The sequence below is a fragment of the Vipera ursinii genome (assembly GCF_947247035.1).
Source record: "Vipera ursinii genome assembly, chromosome: 2".
NCBI classification, from domain to species: domain Eukaryota; kingdom Metazoa; phylum Chordata; class Lepidosauria; order Squamata; family Viperidae; genus Vipera; species Vipera ursinii.
In genome coordinates, this window is record NC_139513.1 from 173,840,530 (window position 1) to 173,868,039 (window position 27,510).

General features: G+C 43.2%; 1 protein-coding gene across 1 annotated transcript in view; it reads left to right on the forward strand.

Annotated features, from left to right (window-relative positions):
* The window catches only part of LOC310635091 (uncharacterized protein), a 28,005-nt gene extending 983 nt beyond the window's left edge, over window positions 1-27,022 (forward strand). Inside the window, exons 2-5 of the mRNA XM_083353713.1 lie at window positions 13,771-14,031; window positions 23,095-23,388; window positions 25,502-25,762; window positions 26,121-27,022. Coding sequence (XP_083209839.1) covers window positions 13,771-14,031; window positions 23,095-23,388; window positions 25,502-25,762; window positions 26,121-26,224 — 920 coding nt within the window. The 3' untranslated portion in view covers window positions 26,225-27,022. The remainder of the gene's footprint in view (window positions 1-13,770; window positions 14,032-23,094; window positions 23,389-25,501; window positions 25,763-26,120) is intronic.
* The last annotated feature ends 488 nt before the right edge of the window (window positions 27,023-27,510 follow it).

A 27,510-nucleotide genomic window follows, 5' to 3' on the forward strand; every position in this document is an offset into this window, starting at 1 on the left:
ACTGCCCAAGCAAATGACCATGGAGCACAATGCTCAAGATTACTACTAGCTGAAGGCATCTTAAGGTTGGCTCAGGTTTGGGTAGGGAATGAGTTGAAGGTGAACTCTGGAAGACACAGCAGGGAAAGGAGATCTCCAGAGCATGTTCATGGGCCATTAGGTGCAAATAGAGACTGTAAGGAAATCCATACAGCATTATTTCTTAGTGACTTCTGAGCTTATGTTCAAAGGTTCAAGTGGACTGCACCTTTATGTAAGCCTTATTGAAGGAAAGTACAGTTACCATTTGTTTAAAGGGGGACACAGTAATGCCAGGAAATACTGTATTTTGCTGGATTGCGTCCTGTTAGTAAAAACTCAGTCTATCACATTTCATGAAATTCAAAACCAAAATTTAAGAGAACTTTTACAAAATGTTTTATAGGTGGCATTTAGATCCTAAAAAATTAGCAAGTATGTATCCGAACTGCCAGCCCAAATGTTGGAGGTGTGGTTGTGAGGATGCAACGTATTTTCATATATTTATTTTATTTATTTATTTTATTACATTTATATACCGCCCATATATACATTTATATATGGTGGACTTGTAAAAGGGTTAAAGCTTTTTGGATTAAAATTTGGTGGAATATGCAAAAGATATTCAAGAAAAGGATAAAGTTTTCTCCGCAATTGTTTTTATTGGGTATTATCACAGATACCACCGTTGTAGATATTAAATTGATGTTGAATTTAATTACGGCAGCGAGACTATTAGTAGCGCAATATTGGAAGAAGGAAGAACTGCCGACTATAGAAGAATGGACTTTAAAAGTTTCTAACTGGGCGGAGATGGCAAAGATTTCAGCGTATTTGAAAGATCAATTGCAACAGAGATACATTGTGGAGTGGAGAAGATGGATTGATTATATTCAGAATAAATATGGGACTAAAAAGTTTCACTTAGCATTTGAATAAGTAGTGGATTTATATGATGTATAACTAGCTTGTAGTTATTTTATTAAGAGTTAAAGTGCGATAGAATTTAATATCTTATTGTTGTTTGCATATTGTAGATTATGTTTGTTTGTATTTTTTCACCCTGTATTTATCTCTGGGAAGTCGGGGAGGGGGGAGGGGAGGGGAGGGGAGAGTTGGGGAGGTTTGGGGAGAGGGGAGGGGGAGGGGAGGGGTTTTGTATTCAAAAATGTACTGTAAAACTTTTCAATAAAAAAACCCTTTCCTGTCTATGTCAAAGGAGAGCAATTTGTTATGGTACCTTGCAGATATGGTCATATATCTGCAACAGCAACCAAAAAAAGCCCAAAAAAGCCAATGTAATCCAAAGTTGCATTAACAGAGGGATTGAATCAAGATTGCGTGAGGTACCAGTACCACTCTATAAAGCCATAGTAAGGCCACACTTGCAATGCTGCATCCAATTTTGGTCACCACACTATAAAAAAGATGTTGAGATTCTGGAAAGAGGGCAGAGAAGACCAATAAAGATGATTAGGAGCCTGGAGGATAAAACATATGAAGAACAGTTACAAGAACTGGGCAAGGCTAGTCTAGTGAAGAGAAGGACCAGAGGGTGACATGATAGCAGTGTTCCAATATGTAAGGAGCTGCCACAAAGATGAGGATGGGGGTGTCAACCTATTCTCCAAAGCACCTGAAGGCAAGATAACGAACAATGGACAGAAACTAATCAAGGAGAGAAGCAACCTAGAATTAAGGATAAATTTCCTAATGATGGCAACAATTAACCAGTGAAATGGCTTGCCTTCAGAAGTTGTGGGTGCTTCATCATGGGAGGCTTTCAAGAAGAGATTGGACAGCCACTTGTCAGGAATGGTATAGGGCAGGGGTCGGCAACCTCGGCTCTTTTATGACTCGTGGACTTCAACTCCCAGAATTCCTGAGCCGAGGTTGCCGACCCCTGGTATAGGGTTTCCTGGTTGAGCAGGGGATTGGACTCCGAGGTCCCTTCCAACTCTGTTATTCTAAGCCCAAACGGTATTCTAAGCCATTTTTCCCACTTCCTCATGACAGTTTGAAAACATCCATGATTGTTTTGAAGCCTATCATCCTTGCATTGCTGAGAATGAGGAACAAACAATTATTGTCCACTCTGTGTTGCCTAGGACTGGAGAGACATAAGTTGGTTCAAATCCACCCTTAGACACAGAAGTTCGTCATATAATGTTGGAACAGTCAAGCTCTCTCATCAAAGCCTACATCACAAGCAGCGAAGGGTGAATGGGAAGAGTAATTATGCCTCCAGTGCAGTACAAACTCTGCTACTTTTCTACATGTTGTCATGATGTTGAATCTACAATATGTACAAAAGGGATGTTGCTGGCATCATGACATTGCTTTCATCATTTTGACAAAAGCACTGGATCTTTAGGATGCTTCTGCTTCCAAAGGTGTTGTTGGGAAAAAAAGGAAGAATAGAAGATTATTTACACCACCTTGTGCACCTGAGTTAAAGACAGGCTGTGTCTTTAATAAATCTTTTTTTCTAATTTTTTACTTACAAGGATTTATCTACTGCCTGGATTGTAAGATTCTGGATGGTTTGCAGGGCAAAAATATAATATTTGCACCTCAACACTGAGAGAATAGAAGTAAAGTAGCTCAGTAGCAACAGCCAAGCAGACAATGGCAATTGGTTACCAATTTCTCCCTGCTTGACCACATAGACCTGGCAGATGGCATCTGAGAGTAACCTGGAGTCAGTCCACAGAGGACTTTAAGTACAATTGACTAAAATGATTCAGACTTAATAAATAGTAAATCAGAAAATAATGCATAATTCATAAATCCAAAAATCAGGATTTATTAATACAAACCAGGAGGGAAAATATATTGAATTCACAATACCATATAAGGATATTTAATACAAACATTTTAAATACTCAAGAATAAGGTGAAAATACAGCATCCCCTCCTGCAGTTGAGGCTCCAAATCCCTTGCATTTTCGATGCTCAAATTTCATCGGGCTGCTGCTATTTTTTGAATGTTCATTGTCCACTGGTTATGTCCAAGGTCATACCAATTAAAACTGATACTATTTTGATTAATTCCCAAAGCAAAATATCAAGTTATTTGTTTATATGATTCCAAATTGGACTTTTTGCATGTTTTGATATTTATTCCTTTTTATATTTATATTTGCCATTTTTATATTTGCTGTTTTTAATCTATTATTCCGCTCTATCCAAAGCTGCTTTCAGTGAGATGAAGGTCTCTATGAATTTAATTAACAAATAAATAAATAAAACTAATTGATTATGTGCCATCAAGTCTTTGTTAACTCTTAATGAACACTTAGATAGAACTTAGATGCATAGATAAAACAAAAATATATAGGTTTAAACTGTGGGCTCTGCAAGACCTCCATGTCTATTTGAAACAATCTGCTTGAAAAGATCAGGCCAAATAATCCTTTCCATTCTGCTATAAGCCTGATGCAAGGTTGCTTTGATTCAGGTTCTCTCTTTCAGCAAACTTAATATTTTGTTCAGCATATTCATAAAACATGTCTTTGGTTCAGATATTATTAAAGAAGGCTATATTATTATTCCATGTTCATAGATAAAACTGAATTCAGTCCAATTCAGCAGTTCACGTGGGAGAGATTAAAAGGGCAAGCCTGCTTCCTCCTCAGAAGACCTAAAACCTGCTAGCTAGCTAGGGAGGGGGAGGAGCACCTGCAGATGGGAAAACAGAACAATAGAATAACAGAGTTGGAAGGGACCTTGACGGTCATCTAGTCCAACCCCATGCTCATCCATTTCAGACAAATGGCTGTCCAGTCTCTTCTTAAAACCCTCCAGTGTTGGAGCATTCACAACTTCTGGAGGCAGGTTATTCCACTGATTAATTGTTCTAACGGTCAGAAAATTTCTCCTTAGTTCTAGGTTGCTTCTCTCTTTGGTTAATTTCCATCCGTTGCTTCTTGTCCCGCCTTCAGGCGCTTTGGAGAATAGCTTGACTCCCTCTTCTATATGGCATATTGGAAGGCTGCTATCATGTCACCCCCTCATCCTTCTCTTCATTAAACTAGACATACCCAATTCCAGCAACTGTTCTTTATATGTTTTAGCCTCCAGTCCCCTAATCATATTTATTGCTCTTCTCTGTACTCTTTCTAGAATCTCAACATCTTTTTTACATCATGGTGACCAAAACTCTTTTTAGAGTCTCAAGATCATTTTTTCATTCTGGCAACCAAATTGGATACAATATTCCAGGTATGGTCTTACCAAGGCATTGTAAAGTGGTATTAATACTTCACATGATCTTGATTCTATCCCTCTATTAATGCAGCCTAGCACTGTGTTGGCTTTTTTGGCAGCTGCTGTACGCTGCTGGCTCATATTTAAGTGATTGTCCACTAGGACTCCAAGATCCCTCTCACAGTTACTATTTTTGAGCCAGGTACCACCTATACTATATCTGTACATTTGGTTTTTCTTGCCTAAATGTAGAAACTTACATGTAGAAACAGTCTATACACAAGCTTGCAATTTTTGCTTATTTATTTAAAATTAGTGGTGTTGCTCCTACCACTCAGATCCATGCTGATGATCCCAAATAAAATAAAGCTGTCTTTGAATTGGCACCATCCTTGTGTAGGAGTACTCTTAAAAGCATTTCTTCTTATTTATTTCTTCTTATTTTATTTGTATCCCACCTTTATTATTTCTATAAACAACTCAAGGTGCCAAATGTACTGTCAAAAGAAAAATCTTCAGGACCAGTCCAAGCTGGGAATAAACAAAATGGAGGGTGCTTAGGAAAGAAGGTACTGTTTACTGAAGAACAGGACCAACAGCATGTGGTTCTGGGAAAGCTGACAAAATAGAGTTGGGATAGGTGGGTTTTTATACCTTCTTTGGGCTTTGTATTTAAGGTTCTTCCTGTTCCTAGTACTTTGATCTGAACTTGAGTGTGCCCTTTTGGTATTCTAATGGTGGATGGTTAATCCTATTGTGTCCTAAAGATCACATCTTTAGATTTTGGGTGGGGGATGTAGTTTTTAGGGGTCTTTGTCTCTCTAATCCCATCAGATCCAAGCTTCCTGGCCCCAGTCTTCCTGAATGAATCACCAAATATGCATTTCTAAAAGCTGGTTTCTGCTTCGGGCAGATTGGGGGGAGATGGTTTCCCCCCCTATTATTCCTTTGGGGAAATATAATATTCTGCCTTTTTAATATCCCCCAAAATATTTCCTTCTCGGGGGGTGGGGGGGGGGTTCTGACTTCCTACAGTACCTAATGCTTCTTCCTCCTCCTATTTTTCCCTCCACAAACAACCTTGTGAATTACCAGGCACTGCTCAATAGATCTAATTTTGGTTTGCCTAGATCCCTTAGAAATCTCTGATACTATCCAGATCCATATGTCAGTTTATTTACCTTTAGTGGAAGGCAGAGATGCTGAAGAATATTAAGCAGGGTTTTTTTCCCCCCTTCCCCAGTATTGCTCATATTGTTTGCCAACCCTGATTCATCAGTTCTTTTTGAGTTGAGAGGGAGTAAAAGCTCTCAAGCTAGGATGCAACCAAGTGACCTTTTTTAAAAATTCTGCTTACTCATAGTACACAAATGCCATGGCAGCACTTCCCCCCCCCACCCTAACATTATGGTGTTCCTTTCCTTTTTCACACAGTTCATAGGTGAGACCAATAAGTCACCCTTTGCTACACCAGTTGCATTGTCCTCCTAATTCTGACACCACGTTCTGTCTTAAAGTATCTATAATCTGTTAGGCTTTGTCACCCATTACTGGGTGGTTGACTATGAGTGGCAAGTGAGACAGCAGACGTCATAGTGGCATAATTTCTGGTTGACTCAAGGATGGATGGAGACAGTCAACTCAGCAGATGGAATAGGCTGAGAATTTGGAGAGTGCTAATCTCAATGTATCTGGAAGACGGAGCCTGAGGAAAGATGGAGCAAAATGTTTCAATATTTCGTTCTCTGTCTGCCACAGTGGAATGAAACTCTCCCTTAGTTGGAGTCTCACAATGCAGGGCAAGTTAATTCAGACTTCACTATTGCCCCTTACAAAATACTAGGAGGTATCTTCTTCTCCCATTCCTCTTTGGCACATATTCTTTGGCTTATTAATGTATTCAATGGATCATGCTAAACAATCTCCAATGAATTCTAATGAAATTTTACTACACTATTAATTTCTTCATAACTGTGGAGATTGTCAATCATCCAGGTCATGGTTATCCCAAAGGTGCTTCTCAAAAGGCAACTAGACTTTCTTGATTTTTCTTTCCTTGAAAACATTTTGCTTCTTATCCAGAAAGGTTCTCATCCAAGAAGTCCAGCTGCCTTTTGAAAAGCACCTTTGGGATATTAATTTATTCATTCCCTCCTGCCTCTGTCGCTCTATCAGTGCTGCCTAGGCAACCACACTGGAGATTGCTTTGGGTTGTGCTGAACTTTAGGGGGTAAACATCTGGCCCAGTGTTTCTCAACCTTGGCAGTTTTTGGAGGTGTGTACCTCAACTCCCGGGATCCCTCAGAGTTGAAGTTCATACCTTTTAAAGTTGCCATTGGTTGAGAAACTCTGGCCTAGCCTATAAAGTGGTAAAAACTGTCTCTGTGTGCTAACTACCCAGGTGCAGACAGATACTTACACTTGGCAAAACACGTGGATGGCCAGCAACACGGTGTGCTCTCAGAACAGAGTTGTACGAGGAAGCCAACTTAGCACTCATTGCCAAGAATTCCACTGCAAAATCTTGTTTGTCTTTTTTCAGTGGGTCTGGCTGAGTACAACAATGGCAGGAAGACAGTTCTATTCCAAGGGAAAGTGATGTGTGATTTTAAAGTGTGCGTTATTTCTTGGCATGTTACAAACAAGTAGAAAGCAAGAATGCGATCAATGTTACAGTAAAGGGGTTTTTATATGCTGTGAACTGATGGGAAACTATTTCTTTTTTCTTGGAATCTTGCCCTTGGACCTGTTAGGGCAAGTTGTTTCCTTTTTGTCTTGGCTTACTCCACTCTGTGGAATAAATGTTGACGAGCCGATTGTTGCTGCTTTAATGGGGCTGTAGTTCACGCTAGACAAAATGGGAAATCAATGGTTCCATATAACTGGCCAGGAAGGGAATGAAAGGTTGCCACTCTGTGCTTTTCAGTCATGCACTTCTCTGCACAGAAGGGTTCCAGGAGAGGTCACTCAGTGGTTGCTCTCTGATTATTTATAATCACATGACATGACATACTAATGCTATTAATCAAAGTAAGGTGGTGACTTTGGCTAATGGATAAGCAAAGGTAAAGAGGTGGAGGCTGGAGCTGGGTGCTATATAGCCAACAGGGTGCCCTTTAGCCCTCCAACAGTAGAAACTGGGGAGGAAGTGATGGCAGCCTTCCCATTGCTACTCGGTTGGAGGACTGCCCTTTGCCTCTAGGTCATGGGTCGGCAACCCGCGGCTCCGGAGCCGCATGCGGCTCTTTGAGCCGTCTCCTGCGGCTCCCAGCCGCCCGGTGCACGCGCACCTCTTCGAACGGGCAGTGGTGCGCGCGCACCTCTCCAAATGGAGAGTGGCACCACCCGTTTGGAGAGGTGCGCGCGCACCTCTCCGAATGGGCAGAGGTGCGTGCGCACCTCCGCGCGAACGGGCAGCGGTGCCGCTCTGGGAAAGCTGCTGCAGCACGTTTCCAGGCTGCCGAAGGCGGCAGCTCTGCAAACGGGCCGTCACCATCGCGCAACTGGTTCCATCATACATTAAAAAAATGGCAACCGCGCGCGTCCACACATGTGCAAGAAAAAACATTTTGCGCATGCGCAAAGCGTTTTTTGCACATGCACGTGCATGGATGCACGCACGCGGCTCCCACTTTTTTGTGTGTGTGATGGAACCGGTTCCCAGTGGCTGTTTTCCTTTTTCAGGTTGCCGACCCCTGCTCTAGGTGTAATGGACAATATTGTTTTAGTATCTATGTTGAGTTCAAGCCTCAGTCCATATAGAAAGGATGGAGAGTGCCCAATTGTCCATTCCTTCAGTAGGCATATTGGCTTGGGCAGAACTTTATATGCAGCAAAATATTTTAGATGGGTTTTTAAGAAGAGACTGGACAGTCACTTGTCTGGAATGGTATAGGGTCTCCTGCTTCAGCAGGGGGTTGGACTAGAAGACCTCCAAGGTCCCTTCCAGCTCTATTCTGATTGATTGATTGATCTTTCAGCCTACAGTATTTTCCTTCCCACTGTGCTTATTCATCTGGTCTAAATATTGCAAACCCTGCCTCTGCCTGCCTTTTAAGGGAGACAAGGTAGATGGAAGATCACCTTCTTTTCCAGTCTGTATTGGCTTCCCAATTATTCTAGGGAGGACTCAGAAGGAGAAAACCATTTTCTCGCTAATACAGTAACACACACACACACACACACACACACACACACACACACACACACAAAGCCAGGCAAAACTCTGATTAAGATTGTTGAAAATACTGTCATATATCAGGCCCAGCACAAAATGTTAATAGGAACATAGAGAGTGGCTGGTCAGTAGGGGAGGTTATGTGGCATTCTAAGAAAGGTTACAGCTTGGGGTGCTGTGACGGCCTGTGGAAATGACTTTGGGAGACAGGGGGAAGAGCTGCCAACTAGGCAATGGTCTCTAGGGGCAGCTAAATTCACAGAAGGAAAGAGGACATGGCAAATGCCTAAAAAAAACCCTCCCTAGTTTCTTGGACTGTATAGATTAGTGGGAATGATGTACTTTCAGATTTGCAAATTTCTGTTATCATAACCTTACAGTAAAGTTAGAGCTAGTTCTGAGGGTGCTTCTATCACAAGGCTGATAGACACTCATACCAAAATCCATAGAAGACTTTGCAAGGAGGTTGAATTCTCTAAATTACAGTATATCATAAATCAAATAAACATTCACAAGGAGTGATTTTATACTTTATAGCAAGTTTTCTTGGGTTTGATGCTGGAAAATGCAGTACAAGTTTATCTAAATTGAATGATCTAAAATGTCCTTATAAAGTGAAAGATCAATGTTACAGCCATGTAACATCAAAAATCTCTGTGGATGTAAAATAGATATTAAATGACAAAAGCAACTTTCAGCTGCTGAATTGTCACTGCAATCTCATTTAAATGACTTTCCAGGAATTATAGATCTATATCTGTGAGTTCTCTGGCAAACTGCATCAGTGATAGTCTTTGTTGCTAATGGAAGCTCCAAATTTATCCCTTGTAACATTTCGCTGTTGTCTGAATTGGGTTACAATACTCACGTGAAAGATCTGAAATTCTTCTCCACTTGACAGTTGTTTTGGATGCAAAATAGCTGCTTTGTGTTTGGATTGTGTTTTTTCAGACATCTTGGAAGTGTTTTGAGCCTATAACATTTCCCCTACATGCAATTTACCAACTCAGCTGAAACTGTCTTCTCTGTAGAAATGTCTCTCATCCTACCTAGAGAACAGGAAATGAAAAAGAAAGTTAAAAAAAGAAGCTGATGCAGCTGCTTGGGAAATGTAAAAGAACAGAGGAGAACAGGAAGAGTGAGTGTAGAGGAAGGGGAAAGGCATCTGACTCAGGGAACCCTCAACCCAGAAGTAGTAGTAGTACTTCTTCTTCTTCTTCTTCTTCTTCTTCTTCTTCTTCTTCTTCTTCTTCTTCTTCTTCTTCTTCTTCTTCTTCTTCTTCTTCTTCTTCTTCTTCTTCTTCTTCTTCTTCTTCTTCTTCTTCTTCTTCTTCTCCTCCTCCTCCTCCTCCTCCTCCTCCTCCTCCTCTTCCTCCTCCTCCTCCTCCTCCTCCTCCTCCTCCTCCTCCTCCTCCTCCTCCTCCTCCTCCTCCTCAACAAATGGTTGATAAGTCAGGACTATCTGTAGGCCAGAATGCTTGTTTAATTTTCATCAAAATATCTTTTTCCTGCTTCACATAGTGTCAGGACCCACCTCAATCCACATCTTAGGAAATAAGAACTCTTTGATGCAAGTTTAGTCCAAAAGGAAAATGTTTACTAGGGATGGAATCGATTGTGGCAATACAAGACGGAATCTAACAAAGTTAGATTCAGCCCCTCCCCTCATCCATTTGGTCAGGCTCTCATCATTTGCTTAGGTGTCAGGCCCTTCCATGGGAAAGGGAACTCTCCTTGGTTTTATGGTTATTGCTTTCCTTTCACAGTTGTAAATGAAGATGCAATCTGCTAAGCTTGTAAGCCGCCCTGAGTCTTCGGAGAAGGGCGGGATATAAATGGAATTAAATTAAAATTAAAAATCCAGATCTGTCTCTCCCCCTCCCTCCCCCAGTTCAAATGTTCCCTGTTGTTTGAAGATACCTTAAGTCTATCCTCTCCCCCCCCCTTCGGAGAGATGGCAGAATCCCCAGAATAAGCACATTGTTCTACCTATACATTTATGAAATGTGATATAAATGGATTCTGACATTCGGCTCTCCTTTCAGAAAAAAGATGAGTTCATCTGTGGGGAAAGAAAACATATAAATGTTAGCCTGGTTTGTTCGGATATTCTGTATGAAACCTCTTAAGCAACTTAGGTGCTTTAACATGGAGTTTGTTAACCCACTCATTTTCTGAGGAGGGGAGGTGTTTCCATGCCACTAAATATTGTATCGTTCCATGGTGTTTTCTGGAATCTGAGATTTCTTTCACTTCAAAATGTTGTTCTCCTTCCACCATGATGGGTGGTGGTGGTGGTGGGATTTTTGCTCGTAGTGGTGATTGTTGTTCTCTCTTTAATAGACTGCAGTGGAAGGTTGGGTGTATTCGTCTAAGATTTTTGGGTAGTTCTAATTCAACTGTTACTGGGTTTATGATTCTTTTAATTGGAAAGGGTCCAATATATTTTGGTCCTAGTTTTTTACAGGGTTGGAGTGATTTCAGGTATTTTGTGGATAAGTATACCATCTCTCCTACCCTAAATGGTGTGGGATCGGTTCTTTTTTTGTCTGCCTGTGTCTTGTATGCTTTTCTGGCATCTTCCAACACTTTCCTAACGATTGGCCATGTATTTTGTAATTGAGCAATCCATTCCTTCAGATCAGGGATAACCGGTTCTTTTGGGGTTAGTTCTGGTATTGGGTTGAAACTCTGGCCTGTAGCTACTTGAAAAGGAGTGTAACCTGTGCTTGAGTGGACTGCATTATTATATGCTACTTCTGCAAAAGGCAGTAGGTCCGTCCAGTCGGACTGCTGAAAATTAATAAAGCATCTCAGATATTGTTCAAGTATATTATTAAGTCTTTCAGAAGCTCCGTCTGTCTGAGGATGGTGACTAGATGACAGTCCTTGGGTGGTTCCTAAGAGGGATAAAAATTCTTTCCAAAATGCCGACGTAAATTGCACCCCTCTGTCAGATATGATGCGTTGTGGTACCCCGTGCAATCTGTAAATATGCCGTACAAAAAGTTTTGCTAATGCTTTTGTGGTCGGGTTTTTTTGGCAAGGTATGAAATGTACTTGCTTAGAGAACAGATATGTGACAGTCCAGACTACGGTGTTTCCATTACTTTCTGGCAGTTCTACGATAAAATCCATGGCTATTTATTTCCATGGGGCTGAGGGGTTTGCCACTGGTTGTAACAGACCTGGCGGTTTCCCTTGCAGTCTTTTGGCCATCGCGCAAATTTGACAGCTACCCACATAGCTTTCTATGTCCTTTTTCATAGATGGCCACCAAAATTGCCTTTTAGTTAAGTGTAAGGTTTTTACAAAGCCAAAGTGTCCTGCTGATTTTGTATCATGGCACAGTTGCATGAAATTGATTCTCTGTGTGGCAGGTATATATAGCTTCTCCCCCACCCACGGTAGTCCATCTTTAATTGTGCACACATGTTTATTTTTCTGGAACCATTCATCACTTTTCAAAGATTTCCTGAATTCTATTCCAGTTTGGCTATCTACCTTCGGCTTCATTTTTTCTTGTGCCCTGGTGGTGACTGGTGCTGCCAGTTGTTGTTCTGGTACAAGTGTACAAGACTCTACAGCCTCTGTCCCCTTCATGGAAGATTCTTTTGTGTTGCCTTGGGGCTTTCCCGGCTTCTTGGAGGATGATGCCTCTGGTTTTCGTGGGGGGGGGGCTTTTGAACGACATTCTGCAGCACGGTGGCCCTCTCTCCCGCAGTTGAAGCAACCTGTTGATTTTTTGGCTGTGGCTGGTGGTTTTTCCCCCTCGCGTGTTTGCTCGGGTGGCAGGCGGCCCCATGGTTTTCCTCTGCGGTGTCTCTTCAGTAGGTCTATTTCCACTTCCTCCGCCAGGATGTACCAGTCGTTGAGATGGGGTGGGTCTCCTCGAGGCAGGCAAGCGTCATACAGGTCGTAGTTTAGACCGTCTTTGAAGTGGCTGAGGAGGATGTCTTCTGGCCAGTTCAGCTTGCTGGCAATGGCTCGGAATTCTTGGGTATAATCAGCCACTGCTCGCCTGCCCTGACTCACCGTTTTGATTCTCTCCCGGGCCTTACGGTCAGCCAAAGGATCCTCGAACCGCCGCCTCAAAGATGACATGAATCGGTTGAAGTCGTTGAGTTCTGGGGCGTTGGAGTCATGCAAGTTCACCACCCAGTCTGCAGCCATCCCGTCCAGGGCAGATTGCACAATTCGGATGCGTGCTTTGTCACTGGGGATGTCCCGTCCGTACTCTTCCATGTAGCTGAGTACTTGGGTTAGGAAAAATCCCAGTCGTGATGGCTCCCCCTTGAATTTGACTTCCAGGGGTGGGAGTCTTTGGCTGGAGTGTTGTCTGCGCCGTGGCCGGTATCGCTCCTCATCCTGGTCCCCGTCTGTGGTTCTGGGGTGGGTGGGTACTGCTGAGGCAGCAATTCCTGTTCCATTGGACGGCCCCGGGGTTTCAGGTGTTGGATCCCCTCCGTTACCTTTCCAGATGCGTCCCCAGGCACTGCCTCGGTTGCGATTTTCAGCTCTCTCCTCCCTCAGTGAGCTCAGGGTTGCTTTCATCAGATCAATGGCCTTTTCCAGGATCCGCTCCTCCTCACTGGCATGCAGGGAACTCTCCATCTCTTGCCTCCATTCCAGTTGGTGGTTACTCCGCCTCAGGGTCGCTTCTTCCCCGGGGGAATATGCCGCTTCAGCTTCCCATCATCTCTGGGATTCCATTTGGGGGGAAGACTCCCCCTCCATGGGGCTTCCCTCCTCTCTTGCTTCGTCGCCAGACATTGTATTTGTTGCAAAGTCCCCCGGTAAGGTTTTCCCTTCCAGGTTGACTCTTAAAGCAGATTCCGTCTACTGTCAGGACCCACCTCAATCCACATCTTAGGAAATAAGAACTCTTGGATGCAAGTTTAGTCCAAAAGGAAAATGTTTACTAGGATGGAATCGATTGTGGCAATACAAGACGGAATCTAACAAAGTTACATTTCAATCCTATATAAAGCATTCCCATTTCAGCCCCTCCCCTCATCCATTTGGTCAGGCTCTCATCATTTGCTTAGGTGTCAGGCCCTTCCATGGGAAAGGGAACTCTCCTTGGTTTTATGGTTATTGCTTTCCTTTCACAGTTGTAAATGAAGATGCAATCCAGATCTGTCTCTCCCCCTCCCTCCCCCAGTTCAAATGTTCCCTGTTGTTTGAAGATACCTTAAGTCTATCCTCTCCCCCCCCCTTCGGAGAGATGGCAGAATTCCCAGAATAAGCACATTGTTCTACCTATACATTCATGAAATGTGATATAAATGGATTCTGACACATAGTTTTAGAACTGCAGATCTTTTTGGTAACCTTTTCTTTGCATCCTGTTCTTGTTTTTTTAGTGCACTCATGTGAAGTCAGCATCCATCCCAAAGTAAATGCTGTGATGTTTGGGGCTTCTTTGAATCTAACATGCACAGTTTCATGTAGCAACTATTCTGAACTGAGATGGGAAGTGGCTCTTCCATTCATGGTCAAGAAGGGAGATGGTTGGATTAATCTGCACATAGCCAGAGTGACTGAATGGACACTTCCACTGTCATGCTTAGTTAACTATGGAGACTTTAATCAAACCTACACCAAGAAAGTAATTTATGTTTACGGTAAGTATTTACACTTTATGTTTACCACATATATTCCAAAGTCAGAACTAGAAGGTATCATAAGCCTTGGGTTATATTTGGGTTTTGGAAACAAAATTCAGTAGAAGCACTGTGCTTGTTTTTTTCCACCAACTATAAAATAGTGGCAAACTAGTGTTGCTGTGTCTTTAAACATAGTGTTTAATGTTGTCAGTGGAGCTCAGAAAGGGGGTTCTTGCAAGGCTATAATTGAGACTGGTTTATGTTCACCTTTAGAGCCTTTTCCAGCCCTCAAAAGGATTTGATCTGGGAGGTCTGCAGGGTCGAACCTGGCTTCTGCCTTTCTGGTGACCCATGGTGATTCTGCTCTAGGTGTAAACTGACATCACAAAGGCCATGCAACAGCAGTTCCCATCGAGGGACCTTTAGATATGGTGGGATGACAATTTCCAGAATTTCTGACCATTATATTCTAAGGCATCAAGATCTCGAATCTCTTTTGGGCCGGTGGACACAGCGGAATTTTTGAAAGTCTCCTGAGAACACGGAGAATGACCATTATAGGGAAGAGCTTAATCAGCCTTTAAGGTAGACAAGGTCAGGAAACAAGGGGACACTAGTTTTCAAAAGTACTGTAATGCAATTAGGAAAATTCCAACAGAAAGTGAAAGTATATACCAAACCCTCTCTCTATTTCAACATACTCCTAACCCAGTCCGGGCAGAATTGTTTTGAATTTCTTGCGCTTCCTACTTCCCCAGGACTTTCCTGTAGCAGCTTCATATTCTCCAGATGTGCTCACGCATCCCTGAACCAAGTGGCTGCTAACATGCTGTCATGAAACAACAAAAGTCAAAAGATGAGAAAAATACATTGCAATTTTTTTTTATTAAATAAGTGTGCCATCCATCTCACTTTGCAAAGTCACAATGGGCAGCTTACAATTAAAATGATAAATATTAAAGTTTTAAAAGGCAAGATTGATACAGTGGTACCGTCTCTTCCAGCTCCAACACAAAGTGCCCCTACCAGGGTCCCAGGCCAACCATCAAAACTTGCTTTTAATGCCTTTCTGCTATGATTATACAGCAATTTAATCTTCTACTTCCACTGTAGTATTAAAGTAGTTTTATTGGAATATATCAATAGAAATATGATTTTTCTGTATCTCCAATAGACATAAAGCTAATTTTTCCTAGCTCTTTCATTTTTGTTTTTGTTTTGGCATGGTATGTTATATCAGGGCTTTTCAACCTTTTCACCCTTTATACTACTTTTAGCATAAGGCAATATCGGAGTACCACCAGTCGCCCAGCAAGGTGTCAAAAACTTCACCCCAAAAAAGAGGAAAAAAATGATAAACTACAGGTAGTCCTCGACTTACAATAATTCGCTTAGTGACTGTTCGAAGTTACAATGGCACTGAAAAAAGTGACTTATGACCATTTTTCACACTTATAACTGTTGCAGCATCCCCAGGGTCATGTGATTTATATTCAGACGCTTGGCAACTGATTCATACTTATGACGTTCAGTGTCCCAGGGTCACGTGATCACCTTTTGCAACTTTTTGACAAGCAAAGCCAATGGCTGGGGGTGTGTGGCCAGCTCATCACTCAGGTTGCAGGGTGCCTGTGTGTGTGTGTGTGTGGGGGAAATCCGTGGGTCTCTGGTAGAGCGGGGTGGGACAGGGGTGGGTGTCTTGCTTCCCTCCGTCTCTCCCATTGTCCATTCCTTCCTTCCTTCCTTCCTTCCTTCCTTCCTTCCTTCCTTCCTTCCTTCCTTCCTTCCTTCCTTCCTTCCTTCCTTCCTCTCACCTTTCACCGTTTCCTTTCTCTTTCCTTCTTTCCTCACCTTTCTCCCTCTCTTTTCCATACTCGCTCTTCTTCCTTTGCTTTCTCTCACATTTCTCTCTTCCCTTCCCTTTTCTTCCCTTCCCTTTTTCATCCATTTATTTCTTTTCCTTCCCTTCTCCATCCACATACTTTCCATTTCCCTCCCTCCCCATTTGGTCAGCCGGTAAAATTGTCTAAAAGAGCCCTCCAGGGGAGTTAAAAAGAAAAAAAGAAAAAAGGAGAGACAAGGCACCTTTCTCAACCGGGCACCCTCCAGCGGATGTGGGGGGGGCTTGGTGTCCTCTCTTGCCAAGACGAATTGTGGGAATTGGGTGACCTGGAGGACCACCTGGCCTTGCCGGAGCTCCTTAATGTTCCCGGAAGGACAAGGGGGTTTCTCCGGGGACGTCAGGATGCCACCTTACTACCTGACAGGTAGAGACTCAGGGCTGCTCCTCTTTTTGATCCTGGTTGGATCAAAAAGATGTGTAAAAAAGATGGGATTCGGGAGCAGGATGCATCTCCCCACTCTGGAGAGCCCCACTTTCCCCAACGCGTTGCTCCTGGCCTTATTCGCAAGAGAGGAAGGCCACCTGCCGTGCTGCCTCCAGACCCTCCATGGAAGCCAAGAGGGCCAGGAGCAAAAGCACAGCTTTGGCCGGGGAGTTCGAGGAAAGGGCGCCTGGGAGCGCTCCAGGGGCAAAGAGCTGGAGGGCTCCCCCGAGGGCATTTGGCCTGGCCCTCCGCAGCTCGGCCACACCATCGCGAGGCTCCCTCCCTCCCTCCCCGCCCGCCCGCCACCCTTCGCCAGCCACCGGGTAGAGAAGTAGGGCCAAGGCCGGGCAAAGGTCATGGGTGCTTCTCTGCGGGGTGCGCTGGCCGTCAGAACTGTGCTGCCTGTGCCCCCCCTCCCCTGGCCACCGCTCCATCTCCAGGGCTGCCCACGGACTTACCTCCTCCACTTTGCACCCCTTCGGCTGTGCATCCCGCCAGCCCGGCCATGTTGCTGATGGAGCTCTACAGCCAGGTAAATGGATGGGGTGGGGGTCGTGGGCCGGAGCTGCCCAGATCTCCCCGCTGTCTCCTTCACTGGAGCCACCCACAGCACCGCCTGCGGCTCCCTTTGCGACCGGCGGAGTTTGTTCCTGGAGAGCGCAAGTCCTCCCACCCATGTCTGAGCACCTATCTGGGAAGGCAGCAGGGAGTCGTTCTGGTTCCCCTTTGCCCGAGGAGGAAACTGAGGCCCGGGGGGGGGGGAAATTGCATGCAGGTGCCCCACGGCGGCGCTCCAGAGCCACTCGACTGTTGAAATTTTGCCCCGTTTTACCAATTTCTCTTGCCATGTTTGTTTGGTGAATCCCTGCAGTTGTTAGGTTAGTCCCAGAGTTGTTTGAATCCAGCTTGACTTTGCTTCTCAGAAGGTCACAAAAGGGGATCATGTGATCTCCCTGGGACAATACAACTTGCAAGCAGTATGTTTTCTGCAAGCAAGTGAGCTGGGCAGGAGCCCAGGATCGGCGTGTGCAGCTACAGCTGACCCGCGCTTCTGGGTGGCTCCACAGAAGCACAGCTCAGCTGTAGCTGGAGACACTGATCCTGGGCTGCTACCCAGCTCGCTTGTTTGCCCTTCTGGAAAACATGCTGCTTGCTAACTGAAGCTCCAGGATCAGCACCGGGCTACAGCTCATCTGTGCTTCTGGGTGGCTGTATCAGCTGTAGCCCCCACTACAATTAGCTAGGGCTCGCGTACCACCAGCCAGGTGTTCACGTATCACTAATGGTACGCGTACCACCGGTTGAAAAGCCCTGTGTTATATAACCTGAATGTAGGATTTGTTTATCATACATACTCACCACTTTGCTTGCTCCAGTTCAAGATAGTATTCAGTAAGCATTTATATATCTTGGAAATGAAACAAGAATCATTAGTTTATCTTCTTTTTAGGTTGGTTATGTAGGCTATTCAGAAAAGACGAATTCAAAGCAAGATAGTGTGAACCATATAAGCATACATTTTACCTCTCTGTGAGATTGTTTCTTATCAAAATATAATCATAACAATGCACACGTGTATCTTTGGAATTTGAATCGTAATCTGAAATGAATTTGCTGCCTTAGTTTTCTAACTCAGACACCAGCAGAACACATTGTTCCAAAACAGGGATATTAGATCTTAGATAATACAATTTCCCATCCATGCAATTAATACCAGGAAAAAAGGTCCCTGATGGAAATCTATTGTACCAACCTATACTTTCTTCTACATCTAATTTATATATATATATATATATATCCAGGCATCAAGCCAAAAATTAATCAGTTATTTCAGACAAATAATCACAACCCTTCCACTTCGGCTTCCTTTTCCTATAACTGGAAATAAGCTATTAATCCTGATGGGGTCCATTATCTAGTTCATAGGATCACCACACCCATGGCAACAAACTTGTATATACTGAATCACCCTCCCTATTGCATAAGGAAACAGGAAACAGGAAACTCCAGAGGAAAGCAGCGGCTTCTGGCAGTGTCTTTATTTCCAAGAAGAAGCATCTATGGGCTCCACATAAGTCCTTGTGGTATTATTAGTGATTTAAAATAGAGAAAGGTTGCTCTGTGGTGCTTTATTTAGAAGGGGATCTATCTGTCTTGCCCCACAACAACAACAACAACAATCATCATCATCATCATCATCATCTGGGGTGACTAGGATCATGCTGGGGGACCAGAACAGATACAAGGAAGCAACTTTCCACTTTGACTTTTAGTAAAGAGATGGTTTTACAGCAGGCATAAGCTGGTGCTTATTTTGTGGAGAAGCAGGGCCCTCTATCAAGACAGTCATGAATTGTGAGAATGGCTGCGATTACTGTCCGTGTTCCAAATGGATCATGCCCAGTAGTGGGATTCAAATAAATAAATAAATAAATAAATAAATAAATAAATAAATAAATAAATAAATAAAAAACCTTTATTGTCAAAGTACAACATGTGTACATAGAGATTAGCTGAGCCTCCCCCCGTGCTCTCTCCCCCCAACACACAGTGACAACAAACCCTCCATCCCACCACACCATGTGAACCAACTACACCACACACCGGCCTCCCAAGTCAATTCTGCATAAGATTATGACCCATTTAAAAGCCTAACAGCCCACGGATAAAAGCTATAAACATGCCTGAACAACCAGCTCTCTATGTGGACGCTGCTTCTGGAAGCCTGGTCTGGGCCTCTGAGGTCCAGAACGGACTTCTGGAAGTGGTATCCATGGACTTCTGGTGGGCCGTTCTGGGCCTGGGAGGCCTCCCCCAGGCCTCCAAAGCTCAGAACGAACTTCAGGAAGTGGCATCCACAGTCCATTCTGGGCCTTGCAAAAAAGGGCTAGGACTTCAGCCAGTTCACAAAGTCAACAAAAAATTAGCTATCAGTTCTATGGCTGAATCCCACCACTGATCATGCCACATCTCAGGGCACATCTTCCCACTCTCACAGCTGAACTGAGGCCTCCATGGTGATTGCCAGATTGTTTCCATTGTTCCAAGACTAAAGGTAGTCTATATGCAAGCATGATTTGTTTTTCATAAGAATGAATCTTGAATTGAATTGAATTATACCAAATTTAATCTTGGTACAACTGCCATAGTCAACATTAAACGGTGTGGGAGAAAATATTTAATTCTGATCATAAATGAAACTGATCACAGTCACAATATCAAGAGACATCAGAAACAAATTAACAATATTTTTTCTTTCTCTACACACACTCACCCACCCACCCACCCACCGACACACACACACTTGCTCACATCATCCTACCTATTCAAGAGTAGGATTTCATACTACGTGTGATTCTATAACTCCTTTTGCAAATTGTTAAATTTTTCAGAGTGCAGTCCAGGGAAAAATATGGTAGGAGAAAAGGTCTTCTTCTTGATCATTTATTTATTTAAATTTACACATCTACCCATCCTCTGGGCAGCTTACAAGTTAAAAAATTTCCCCAAATAGTAGAACTACTACAACAAAATGATCTACTTTTTATCTCATGCTGTTGAAAGACACATAAAAATGTCCACCAAAAGGTTAATATACATCTCCTTTCCATTTTTAATTGTCATGTTCAGATATCAAACACCAATGCCTCGTTGGCTGAGGAGCTGAATATCTTCTTCGCCCACTACGAGGTTAAAAGACCAGACCCCGTAGCCTTTGCTGGCTGGCCTTCTGACTCTCAGCCACTCACCCTGTGTGAACACCAAGTGAGAGCTGTATTGAAGGCTGTGAATCCCAGCAAAGCCGCAGGCCCAGATGGGGTGCTGGGGATAGTGGTCAGGAATTGTGCCGATCAATTAGCAGGGGTCCTGACAAGGATTTTTAACATCTCCTTGCAAACGGCATGTGTACCATTGTGCTTGAAAGCAGCTACCATTGTCCCAGTCCCCAAGAAAACTGCAGTTGAGTGCCTGAATGACTACAGACCTATTGCATTAACGTCTGTAGTCATGAAATGCTTCAAAAGATTGGTTCTCCAACATCTTAGGACATGCCTCCCACTGGACTTTGATAAACATCAATTTGCCTACAGGGGAAATAGGTCGACAGACGATGCCATAGCTACTGCTTTACACTCTGTAGCAAGTCATCTCGAGAAGCCTGGAAGTTACATCAGGATGCTTTTTGTTGACTACAGCTCGGCTTTCAACACCATTTTGCCGAGCATTCTCATCGAGAAGCTGACTGACTTGAAATTCTCCCCCGCCATCTGTGATTGGATTCAAGACTTTCTTAGGGATCGGTTACAAACAGTGAGGGTCGGCTCTGCTTTGTCCACCCCCCTGAAGCTTTGCACAGGCACGCCACAGGGCTGTGTGCTTAGCCCCTACCTGTACTCTTTATACACTTATGATTGTGTATCATCTAACCCATCCACTGCGATAATCAAGTTTGCAGATGATACAACTGCGGTGGGTCTTATTACAGGTGGGGATGAGACAGCATATAGGGCGGAGGTACAAAAACTATCCATATGGCGTAGTAACAACAACTTGCACCTAAACATTGGCAAGACGAAAGAGATGGTGTTAGTCTTCTGGAGAAAAAAGGAGGAACCTGCCCCACTTTACATCAGGGAGGACTGTGTAGAGAGAGTTTCCTCCTTTAAATTTCTGGGAGTCTAACTCTGTGAAGATCTGACCTGGAAAGTTAACACAACCCAGGTGGCTAGAAAGGCCCAACAGAGGCTTCACTTTCTTAGGGTCTTGCGGAAGAACAGGGTAGAACAACAGCTAATGACCCTCTTTTACCGGTCTACTATAGAGAGCGTCCTCTCGTATGGTATTGTGGTTTGGTATGCTGGTCTGACAGCCGCGGACAGGAAAGTATTACAGAGGGTAGTGAGCACAGCACAAGACATTGTGGGCTGTTCCCTGACACCACTGGATGACATCGCCAGGGCTCGTTGCCTTGGAAGAGTGAGGAAGATTCCCAGGGATGACTCACACCCTGGACGGTATCTCTTTACTCTCCTACCATCCAAGATATAGGAATATAGCCAGCCGTACCAACAGGCTGAAAAATAGCTTTTATCCATGGGCTATTAGGCTTTTAAATGAGACATAATCTTATGCAGAATTGACTTGGGAGGCCGGTGTGTGGTGTAGTTGGTTCACATGGTGTGGTAGGATGGAGGGTTTGTTGTCACTGTGTGTTGGGGGGAGAGAGCACGGGGGGAGGCTCAGCTAATCTCAATGTACACATGTTGTACTTTGACAATAAAGGTTTATTATTATCAGTGTTACTTTTCAGTTTTACACACCACAAAACATTTCCTGTGTACAGCCTGCTTTTTCTTGCACCACATTGAAGATGTCATATGTAATTGAGTGGTATGTGATTGTGTTCTGATGTGAAAAATTCTACCTTTCTTCTTACCATTCATACACTGATATTTTACGTACTAGTGATAAAGAGTCGTTCAGATAGCCTTGGGAGAAATATTCAGAAGTCATCACAACAACAAAAAACAGCAGAAGCTTTTCCTGAGTCCTGGGAAAGGCAGTAGCGTTAGAAAGAGATTCAACCTGGCTTCTCTCTGAATCATTGGGATATAAGAAGGAGAGGAAGAAGAAAACAGAGTTGCAAGAGTCTGTTAACGTAGCCTATCTCAATAAAGTTGAGTTCTAGTTCAACAATCTGGAACATTAGCTGAGAAGGCTTATTACAGAAGTGGTTGTCCTTACTTCTATGAGGAGACACACATTGGCCCTGAATGACATGCCAAGGACATCAGGGAAGAAAGTGAGCTGGGTCAAAGAAAATATGAGATTAGTTCAGAGGGGAAATCCCTATTAAATACTGTACTACAGCATCTCTCTTTTCTTTCATGCCCATTCATTAAAAAAAAGTAAAAGTAAAAAAAAATGCCATGGATTTTTTCCCCAAGTATTTTGTCCTTTATGTTGGTACCAAACCAACATGCCATCCCTTTGATAGCACAGTAAGGAAGGGATGCAAAAAGACATTTCAGGGATCTGGAATTTCAGGGGAAGAACATGATAGGGTCCTTTGAGCAATGAGGAGGCAATTGCCGACTGCAAGGAAAAACAGGCATGATCTGAGGGCATAGCCCACTGGTTATTTATTTATTTATTTTTTTTTAATTTTAATTCCATTTATATCCCACCCTTCTCCGAAGACTCAGGGCGGCTTACAAGCTTAGCAGTAGCCTTCATTCTATGTATATGCCTGCTTATTAGGGCTTTCACACACACACCCCAAGCGGCATTATTACAAAGTCAGCTTAATTGCCCCCAACAATCTGGGTCCTCATTTTACCTACCTCGGAAGGATGGAAGGCTGAGTCAACCTTGAGCCTGGTGGGATGCGAACCTGCACTAATTGCAGGCAGCTGGTGTTACTTAAGGAGGCATTAGCCCACTGCTCCACCAAGGCAATGCATTGGAGCTGAACACCTCGATGAGATAAATCCCAGGGATTATGCTTGGTGCTAATTAAGGAGGCTGAATATGTTTCTCCACTTTAGATTTGGATTCATCCCTCACTCTTTCATTAAACAATCTAGGGAAGCTTTTATAATGTCTGGAAACAACACGTTAATAACAACAGCATATAAATTCTTGATGGTATTACCACCTCTAGGAGGCCAAGATTGCCTAGCTCTTTGAAGCGCTAACTCTGGCTTATCTTTCCAAATGCTGATCATCACTATCTTTTGTTATTCCAATCTAGAATTCTCTACTCCAGTAATATATCCAGTTTCTGAAGTTCTGAACGATCATTTGGAAAAAATCGTGTGCAACGTCTCTAGCTTGAAGGTGAGGGGCTCCATCCCATCTCACAGCAACATTTCCCTGAGCAGAGATGGCAATATGCTGAACAGTAGCCACGGAAAACCATCTGTGGAGTACAATTTTGTGCCTAATTTAGAGCAGGATGATGGGGCTGTGATCCTCTGTGAAGCCAATCTCCTGTTGGGTACACAAGTGCTGAGAAAAAATGCAAATCAAACTTTGAAGGTTGTGGGTAAGTTGCATTTAAGTTTAAGTTTAAGTTTATTGAATTCATATACCGCCCTTTTCCCGTAGGACTCAGGGCGGTTTACAAAGTATTTAAAAACGTTAATACAATACAAAAGTTAAAAACAGTTAAAAATAATTAAATTTGATCCCTGCATAGCAGGTTAACTTTTTTTCCCCCTCCTTCAGACTAGGGATGCTTATTTGTTATTAGATGTCATGCTTCTCTCTGGCAATTTGTTCTAGCTTGGAAAAAATCTAGGACTTGTCCTTAATAGTGAGAGCAGCATTTAAGCAATCCCATCAAGCCCACCTTTCTTTCCCTTCTTTCTCACGAAGACTCTTGGTGAAGCCCATTTTCCTCTTGTGGCAGGAAAATATCTTTTGTCACATTAAAGGTAAAGGTAAAGGTTCCCCTGCACATGCATGCTAGTCGTTTCCGACTCTAGGGGCCGGTGCTCATCTCCGTTTCAAAGCCGAAGAGCCAGCGCTTGTCCGAGGACATCTCCGTGGTCATGTGGCCGGCATGACTAGACGCCAAAGGCGCACGGAACGCTGTTACCTTCCCACCGCAGTGGTCCCTATTTTTCTACTTGCATTTTTACGTGCTTTCGAACTGCTAGGTTGGCAGAAGCTGGGACGAGTAACAGGCGCTCACTCTGCTACGCGGCACTCGGGATTCGACCCGCCAAACTGCCGACCTTCCGATCGACAAGCTCAGCGTCCTAACCCACATTGCTCACCAGATAAATGAATGTAAAGATTTCAGAAGCACCATGGGCTTCTGCAAAAACTGTTTAAGTATACATGTAATGACAATGTATCCCCAGGGCAAGGATGCTCTTGCCACCTTATTTACAATGGATATTACTTGCCATCCTTGCCATGGTTGACGTGCTGGGGAGGCATAGCTGTGGGGAACCACTTGGTTTCATTCCTGGCGTTCAACACAGTTAAGTGAGAATAGGGTGTAAGCAGGCTGAGATCTTCTCTTCCACTTGACTAGTATAATTTGGCGCAGACAACACGAAGCCAGCTTTATAGCTTGTCCAAGCTTGCACTTTATGTTATAACTAAGGGTTCTTTTGTCCCATGCTTTTAGGATCACACCCAATTCTGGTACATATCACTTTCCCTAATGACTGGGTAATAATAGCGCTATACTGCATAGATCTTCTGGCCTGTCATCCATTACTAGGTTAGTTTTTTTCCAGTGTAACATCTTGTAATTATTTTTTATGAACTCAGAAATCTCACTATCCATAGATTCATAGCAGGAGGAACACTAGTAGCATTGAAGTCTGGCTAGCGTTCATTTTCCTCTTTAAAAAATTAAGATATTTGCTTAGATCTCTTACTTATACTTCTTTCATTATAAAAATGCCATCTCTAACAGCCCAGGTTTCATTGTTCAGAGGCTATCTTTCCTAAAGTGCTTCATGAACTAATCATGGAACAAAGCAATTACATGGTCAGTTCATGAAATGCTGTGGGAGAAGCATACTGGGGAATTTAGTAAAGAATTTCAGCTATTCTTTACTAAAATGTCTAGTGTTCGTTCACTCCACAGATGTTTAATGACAAATCCTTATTAACAGAACAGAACACAAAATAACACAAAATGCCTGATAGGAAAGTGATGTCTGAAGAGTAGACAGAGAAATCAACCAGTTTTGGTTGTTCGAATTTCTGAGCTGTCAATCAATAAAGGTAAAGGTTCCCCTGCACATGCGTGCTAGTTGTTTCCAACTCTAGGGGCCAGTGCTCATCTCCGTTTCAAAGCCGAAGAGCCAGCGCTTGTCCGAGGACGTCTCCGTGGTCATGTGGCCGGCATGACTAGATGCCAGAGGCGCACAGAACGCTGTTACCTTCCCACCATAGTGGTCCCTATTTTTCTACTTTCATTTTTACGTGCTTTCAAACTGCTAGGTTGTCAGAAGCTGGGACAAGTAACAGGCGCTCACTCTGTTACGCGGCACTCAGGATTCGACCTGCCAAACTGCCAACCTTCTGATCGACAAGCTCAGCATCCTAACCCACTGAGCCACCGCGTCCCTATGTCAATCAATACTGAATATGAAATGGCAAACAGGACTAACCTTTTTGGTTTCTTCTTGCAGCTAGCCCTTATAATGTCAGCATATCAGCTAGTCATCTGACTTACAAAATGGATTCAAAAATTGTGGTGACATGTAATGCTAAAGGAAAACCCCATCCAGAATATTCCTGGGATCTTCCCTCCAAAGTTAATGTGGAATTTTCAAATAACAGTAAGATAGTAACGGTTCATTCAGCGAAGGAATTCCATAATGGGACTTACCGTTGCCTAATACATAACGTTTATGGCAAGAATTCAGCACAGATTGACATTGTCTTTGAAGGTAAGATGAATGTTTTTACTTTCAGATTTGCACATTTCTCCTCCTTTTTTTATATCCAGTTTAATATTTTCAATTAAACACTTGATTTGCAAATTAACAGGTGTGTGTGTGTGTGTGTGGTGGGGGTGGTGGTGGTTGTGTGATAATTCTAAAGAGGAGGAGGAGAAATATTACCACAGAGGTTAGAGATAGCAATCTCACCAATTCTGTGGCTTCCTCAGCCAAAGAACGAAATAGGGTTTTGGTTGAATTGGTTAGAGAAATATCAGGTTAATAGCAAAGTGCAATTACACATATGCAGAAAGTTGGGAAGCTCTTCTATAACAAGGTCCAAGCCATCCCTTATGTTCTATTGCAGGGAAGTCTCGCAACTGGGTTATAGCCCCGGTGATAACAATGTTAGTATTGGGCTCAATCATCATTGGCGGTGTCTTGTACTTTTGCCGAAAACGACCACTATAAGAGAGGGCAGATCGGCATTCCTTTTTTGGATGAAGAGGCGGAATTTTCAGGGGATCCCTTTCCAGCTACAGCAGAAGCCAGAATGAGAAGGAATCTTTGTTTTCATTCACAAGTCTACAACAGCAGCAGAGGCAGAATTTGGATAATCTCCTCTACCGTGCCTGATCTACATTCAACTACTGCTGAAACCAGAAACTGTTCCTCTGAGCAGCTGAGGGCTTTTAGAGAAATTGAAATGTGTGCCAAACCAAAGCAAGAAGTTGGGTAGCAGCAAAACCTGTACCAGGTATGAGATTCAGCTACCTGAGTGCTTTCCAGTTGGGAATAGGAAAAAAATGTTGGGAATAGGAAAAAAATGTTGGGAATAGGAAAAAAATGTTTCTAGTTCTTAGAGCTGAGTATCATATATATACTGTATGATACCCAGAGTTATCAAAATTTGAACAATGTAGGCAAATTAACACAAGTCACTCATCTTTAACTCCCTATTGGGTTTAAATTGCTATATTTAATATATTATAAACAATTGAGTTGTCTACATTTTCTAAACAGATCTGCCGTATCCTTCTCCCTTTTGCTTTGCTGCAGTTCATACAGGCTGCCCTGTGTCAATTAATAACTAAAGTTTACAAAATTTCACATCTTTCATTGAAATAATTTTAGCCTTTGGTTGCAATCTTATGCAAAATACCAGAGAAGTGAAACCAGAAATTATGACTACCTATTTTTAAATTGTTGCATTTATGGATGGGGTTGTTTTTTTTTTCTATTTTGCTTCTATCAATAAAAATACCTTGTTTTAAATGATTTTAGACTTGTGGAAGTCTGTACTTTTCTTTGTAACTGAAGGCTCTGCTTGAAAAAAAAAGTTTACTCAAATTGCAGAAATGTATCAGTGATGCAGATTTTTTTTTTTGCAATGGGAGGTTTGTGAGGTGTGTCTGAGCATCCCCTGGAGAAGAGGAAAGCAATTTGGTCAGGCTAATCTAGGACAAATCTAGGTCCCTGACCTTTCCGGATTGGCGGACAGGTGGGGGAGGGGGAGAGGGGATGGTTCTGTGTGAGTGGCAGGTGTGTGGCAGATGTGTGTATAAGCCCACACAACTCCATTTGCACACATGGTGGGCATGTGTATTTGCTGCTCACATAAGTGGAGACGTGTGTGCATGCATGTACACCCGCCGCTTGAGTAGCCCATTTCTGAATGGGCCACAGCCCTGTAGTGGGTGTGGCCCAGGGGTTGGGACACTTTTTTAAAATCATTGAAGGCCAGGGTGTCCAACTTG